Source organism: Jaculus jaculus, chromosome 12, assembly GCF_020740685.1.
Source record: "Jaculus jaculus isolate mJacJac1 chromosome 12, mJacJac1.mat.Y.cur, whole genome shotgun sequence".
NCBI classification, from domain to species: Eukaryota; Metazoa; Chordata; class Mammalia; order Rodentia; family Dipodidae; genus Jaculus; species Jaculus jaculus.
Genome location: NC_059113.1, coordinates 86,111,727 through 86,118,327, shown reverse-complemented (window position 1 = coordinate 86,118,327; position 6,601 = coordinate 86,111,727). Strand labels below are relative to the sequence as shown.

At 36.6% G+C, this 6,601-nt stretch overlaps 1 protein-coding gene across 1 annotated transcript; it reads right to left on the bottom strand.

Annotated features, from left to right (window-relative positions):
- Positions 1 to 5,044: 5,044 nt before the first annotated feature.
- LOC101593493 (centromere protein K-like) lies at positions 5,045 to 6,016 on the bottom strand. Its single transcript, XM_012948193.2, is given in 3 exon segments — positions 5,045 to 5,201; positions 5,203 to 5,744; positions 5,873 to 6,016. Coding segments are annotated over 3 exon segments (813 nt in total). The 5' UTR covers positions 5,987 to 6,016.
- Positions 6,017 to 6,601: the final 585 nt, after the last annotated feature.

The window sequence follows — 6,601 nt, the reverse complement described above, 5'->3', positions numbered from 1 at the left end:
TGAACAAAAGCAACCTGACTTGGAAATTTTAATCTAAGTCTGTCTCTTTCTCTCCTTCTGAATATAGGAAGAAATTTTCACTGAACTTATTATGCATTCTTTCTGTGAAAATACATTTAGCTTCCATTTAGGTATCCTGTTGAAATATTGTATCAATACATATTTTTAATAATAGTGTCTGGACAAAATTATTGCCTGAAGTGTAGAAAACCTAAATTTTTGGTGATCCAACCTTACTTTGAAGGAGACATGGGAGGTTAAGTAGCAGTTGTTAAACCTTCACATGTTGTAGGAGACCATTACAAGAGGAATCTGGTAATTGTGAAATCTGTAAAATTTATACAGCTTTAATTTTTTTGAAAATAAATTCAAAATAACAGGCTATGCTGATTTTAAAATAGGTGAAGATGAGTGAACATGCAATGTCTAGTGTTTTACCTGGAAATTTTCATTAGGCTTTTTAAACATGCTGGCTCAGGTACACAGCATTTTGAAAGTGGAATAGATCCAATAATTTGTTCTTGAACTTTTTAGGCTTTATCTAACTTATAAAGGAGACTGGAGATGATTACATATGCTGGGATGGGGTGGGCAGGGCATGGGTGGATAAGTGTACTTTTGCTTTAGCCACCACATGTCCTAAAATTGCATTTGCAGACTCTCTGGAGGCCTGACTTTGAAGGTCAAACCTTCATAACCCTCTTATTATTTTTATGACCTTAAGCTTAAGAACAGCTGGTCACCAGCTGACGCAGGCTAAAACTCTGGTCCAAGAAATGTTTGATGTTTAAAAAATTCACAACTAAAAAAAAGTAATCAGGATTCAGGGTCCTTTACATTTTTTGCTTCTAAGACATTAATCTTTGAAAGGCATGAAACAGGATTTGCTAATGGAGGCTAAACACAAAAATTTGAAATGCCTTCCAGCTACAATAAAATAACTTAATAAATATAAATTACTATAAGCCTAAATAATGTGTTGCAAAACCAGTTATTTTTCTCTTGTTTAAACCTTTCTTAGAAATAAAGGTTGCTAATCTTATGTTTATCATAGTACTTAACATTAAAATTATATAACATGTCCCTAATATCCTGTTTTCCATGTTCTAACACTGTAAAGGCAGTATAAAATTTTCTTTCATGTTTTGCTTTAAAGTTACTGATTTTGAGGTCTTTATTCCCACATTGTCATATTATGTTTGTAAATTTTACTCCATGAATTAAAGTCAAAATTTAGTTTTTGATTTAGGAAAAATCACTAAGCATGTCTCCTACAGTTCAAACATGCAGTGGGTTCCAGAGATAAATGGTTAACAGTTTGGGCATTGCCTCTACTTCATGAGCCTGCCAACTGTTATGAAGAGAACAAGATTTCTTTTCTTAATCATTTGCATGTGTCTTTTCTGATTAGGTTCGGTCTTGGGTGCTGTATGGTGGTCTAACCATGTGGCTATTACAAGGTCTGGGAGATGGGAAAGCTTGAGCTGACACTGGAAGATGCCAGCCTGTCAGCAGGTCAAGAAAGAGTACAGGGAGGAGCATTACTGGCAAAGTGAACTATGCGGCAAGGGCCCTATGCCAGAGAAAGAAAGGCTTGTCTAAGGAAGTCCGCTGGTTCTGTCTGTAAAGCGCATGTCCTGTAAGTATGAGGACCTGGATTTGATTTCAAATATCCATACAAAAGGTGAGGAATGATGGACAGCGTGTCTGGAGAATGAAACCTCTGGTTGTCCTCTGCCCTCCACATGTATACCCCTACACACACATTCGCTAACACACATGACAGGCACATGCATCCTACCACACACATGTGTGTGCATACAAAGAAAAGGTGAAAGCTGATACAACCGGAGTCCTGGAACAAGTAAAAGAATATCACCAACTACTCTATTAGAGTAGCTTCTAGTTTATTTTAGAAATATGCTTCTGGTGCTTGAAGTGTTAAGCCTAAACATTACTTCCAATGTGTATTTTTTTGTACATATAAGATCTCCAAAGAGAAACTACCTAACATGGCTTGTTACCACATCATTTACTTGACTAATGACTTACTATTTTCAGTGCAATACAACCATTCAAAGGGTGTTTTTGATGGTTACTTAGGAATAAAGGGAAAGATTTTGTTGTTATGCATTCCAAAATTCACAGTCAAACATAATTAACTTTTCTAGTAAGAGAACAAGATTTTTGCTTAAGCAATTGCAGAATTAAAGGAAATACTCTTGGGCTGTAGAGATGGCTTAGCAGTTAAGGTGTTTGCTTGTGAAGCTTAAGGACCCAGATTCAATTCCCCAGTACCCACATAAACCTGATGCACAAGGTGGTGAATGCATCTGGGAGTTCGTTTGCAGTGGCTAGAGTCCCTGACATGTCCATTCTCTCTCTCATAAATAAATAAATGAAAAATTCAATATTATAAAAGGAAAAAAAACTCTGAAGTTATTTTAAGAATGTTCTTTCAAAAGTAGGGATTATTTCATACAGCTTTTTAAAACTCAAGTAACAAGTTTCTCTTACCTGAAGCTCCATTATCAGATGTGTTTCTATCACTTATAGTGATATATTGATTTGTTTAAAAAGATAATTTTATGTCATCTAGGTTTACCTAATGATAAGAAAAGGTTAATGCAGGAAGTCTATGATTATTAGTAAAACACTTCATCAGATTAAAGTTCTCAGATTTCAGAGAGAGAGTATTGAATCAAAGGTCTGAAAGGGCAGTAGAAATTGAACAATGGTTCAATTTTATAATGGATGCTATTTATCATTTTTATTAAACTTTGTATTACCAATGTGCCTTGCATCGACTGGGCCACTCCTCGCCACTCTCTATGAATAAGACAGATGACAAGCCTTACTTTCAGTTTTGGATTAAGAAAACGAATACAAAATCACTAAAATGGACTGCCTGGAGCAATAAAGAAAGTCAACAAGGTCAGAGCAGAAATTCTGATCATCAAATGACCCTGAAATCTCAGCCTACTGAGTCAAACCAACTCTTAGGTGAAGGCAGTTTTTTGCTTATAAGCCAATCAGTCATTAAATCTTTTGCAGCTGCTGTATGATCAACAATGAATTTTATGATGTGGGACATAGACCCCAGTTTCTCAGCCCTAGGAGTTCACATTACTTCAGCTTGGGTAATGACAAAGCTGCCATAAACCACAGGAGCACATAACTTACTACAGGGTGTGATTAACTGAGACACCATTGCTACAGCTATAAAAATGACATAAAAGGCTAGGAGATGTTGGGCTCACATCAGTCCTTAAACATTTGGAGGAGTTAGGTAGGAGTAAAGAGGCTGATTTTACATGGTGTGTGTGTGTGTGTGTGTGTGTTACAACTTGAATAGGCCCACAGACTACGAGCATTCTGTGCTGTCACTTTTAAAGAGGTCAGTCTGAATATAATATAATAGGGTCTAACAACTACAGAGGGGTTGGTTAGTGATTGTCTACTCCTGGAAAATCTCTTATCTCAGGAAGAAGAACTTGTTCCAGAGATAGATGCCACTGAAGGACTTTCTGAAGGGCATCAGAGCAAGTTTCTATGGCTACCTTTGCTAGGGAGCTCAGGAGGAAAGCCAGAAATCAGCCATGTCTATTTGGTGGGATTTAGTTTTCAAAATCACAGAAAGACATGGTCAACACTACAATCCAAAAGGGAAGATAGATGATGAAATTGTAATTGCTCACAACAAGGTTTGAAGCCTTAATGAATGGATGAATATATGAGTATGTAACTAGCCCATGTTTTATGGTAAATTTCAGTTCTCTTTCATGCTGTGATTGGATACTGGAGGAAAGTTTTATTTGTGAAGTGCTAAATCTGAGGTGGTGAAAATCCCATCTGAACACATGTCATGATAGAGGACAGCATTTGAGATTTACCTTGATAATGTTCTTAAGCAGGCCTTATATAATACCATTTTTCCTTTTTGAATTATAAATCATTTAAGATGTGTCACAATTGTAAGGCTGATAGGGGGCACACAAGTACCTTATTGTTGACACAGCTAATGAAAGAACGTAACTCAGAGCTTTGGGTAAGCGGACCTTCTATTACTGAATCTAATGTAAAAAGATTCGCCTATCTTATCATAGCCCCTTTCCCATGGATCTGTGACCCTGTAAGACATAAAGCACCCAGTACACAGTGGAATTAATGCTTTTTTGACTCTGGCTCCCAAGAGCAAAAGACATATAAGTACTTTTGCTTAATTTTCTTCCAAATTCATTAGTTACAAAAAAAAATACTATTCTTCAAGAAAGAAGTCAAGAATTGTTCACCTGTATAGCTCCCACTACAGGAAAGTAAACACCACGTTCTATGGAAAAGAGCACTCTCTTCTTTCTATCCCATCACATTTAGAAATGACCCTTGGTTTTAGAACCATGTGTGTGATTCCAGTATAATTCAAGTATGGTACCTAGAAAACATTCTTTATTCAACAAGTAATTTTTGAGTAAATTAGTAAATGAAGTTGCCAGTTGCTGCTGATGTGAACTGATGCCTTCCCATTGGAAAGAGAGAGGAAAGAGAACACACAACTCCATGCATTGAGTTCACATGCTGGAAAACTAAACTGGGGAAAAACCATGGGTTTCTAAGGCACATTGGATTGAAGATGTATGGCTCTTTGATTTTTTTTTTTAGGTAAGAAAAATATTTTATGTCTAGAATATTTTTATTTGCATTCATATTCATATAGTTTAAAACACCAAAGTACTGAGTTAATAAGAAATGCCCATTGTAAACATGAATAATTGGCAGTAGCTGTTATTTAAAGGTAAAAAGATGGATAGCAGGCACAGCCCCACAGTTCTGTAAGCCCAGAACTCCAGAGATAGAGGAAGGAAAATGAGGAGTTTGATGCTAGCTTGGCGTACATGAGACTCTATCTCAAAACAAACAAACAAAAAAAGGAACACGGACTATGGCTTGGACTTAAAAAAAAAAAAAAAACTCTTTATCAAAGTCATGTGCTTTTTTCATTCTTGAATGTCAAGATTCCCTACAAAGTGACAAGGGCCCATCAATTTTACTGATGGAAGGCTTCTAATCTTATTTGGGTTGGATCTTCTGGATGTTTCAAGGCAATTCCATTACGTAGAATCAGCTCAATGTATGGTGGCCAAAAGCAATCATTAATTTTGACATATGGATCATGTGGCACATCAAACATTCTATTTATGAGAATCTAATATTTAATTCAGTGTTATCACCTGTGCTGTTGATTCTTGAATGTTTTTCTGTTTCTTTTTAATATTTCCATGTGGCAGAGGAAAATGGTCTTTTAGAAACTCGCCCAAGGTGATCAAGATTTTCTCCTTGAATTTCTTAATGCTAATTATTTTAGTTTGCAGCTCACTAAGGATTCTTGATTCAGAACATGTCCCAACCTGAGTTTTCAATTCACCATGTAATAAATTAAGAGATTCCATTATTTGTTCCTGTTCATTCAAGCACATTTGCTCCCTTTCCAAGTCTTCCTTTAGCTTTTCATTCTTTGACTGAAGAGTAGTTAGTACCATTTCAAGATCTTGCCTCAATTTTTGGAACTCTTCTTTTCCTAATTTTACCAGAACATCCTCTGTCAGAGGTGTTATTTCAACAGATTTTTTGTGCCATTGACCAAGTTCAGCAGTCAAACATTTCACTTGCATAGTTAGTAAAGAGAGCTGAGCATTTGAATTATTGAGTGTCTCAGTTCCAAAAAGCAATAATTTATTCTGACACTGGAATTCAGTATGTAATCTCAGGGTGGCCTCGAACTCAAGTCAATCCTCCTACTTCTGCCTCCCGAATGCTGGGATTAAACGTGTGCACCACCACGTCCAGCAAGGGGAAGGGATGGGAGTGGATATTTCTCCATGTCGTCCCACATTTCTTCACATTCTTTCATAAGCTCTTCTTCAGTATCTATACTGACTTCCACACCTTCAGCGCTGTCTGGATCGAGATCTTGCTGAACCACTGACATGTCCACTATGATGTTCTTCACCTTACTGGGTCCTCACGAACGTCTTCACATGGGTCTTTTAGAAGATGACAAAATTTGTTGTAGATTAAGAATGTGTCTATTCATGTTATCCTTTATTTCTAGTTTTTTTGTTCAAGTTGGATTGATGGCAAATATCCCAGACTTTTGGTCCAGTGTGTGCTAACTTAAAAGATACCAAAAGGTGTTTTATATCTTCTGAACCGGGAATCAATCAAGGACACTATTTTTAGCTTCTGTTTGGTAAGGTGTAGTCACAGACCAACTCAAGTGGTTAAAGAAACAAAAAGGGGAGATTTTAAGGGTGTGGTTTTATCTTGAATGTGGATTGGCCTTCGAAAGCAGTGCCAATGATGTGGATGTGGCAATCAAGTATGGTTCTCTGTCCATGTCATTCCTCTATGTCTGTGTGACTATATTATACTTCTATTCTCCATGTCCTTCTATCTTGACACAATCCTTTTGGCTATATTTCCAAATCAAGAAAATTATTCGAAGACACAAATGTTCTAGTCATATTTACATTGGAAATCTAACTCTAAATGGAATCCAATAGAGCCTCTAAGACTGTGGCACAAATAGAAGAAAGAATGGCCT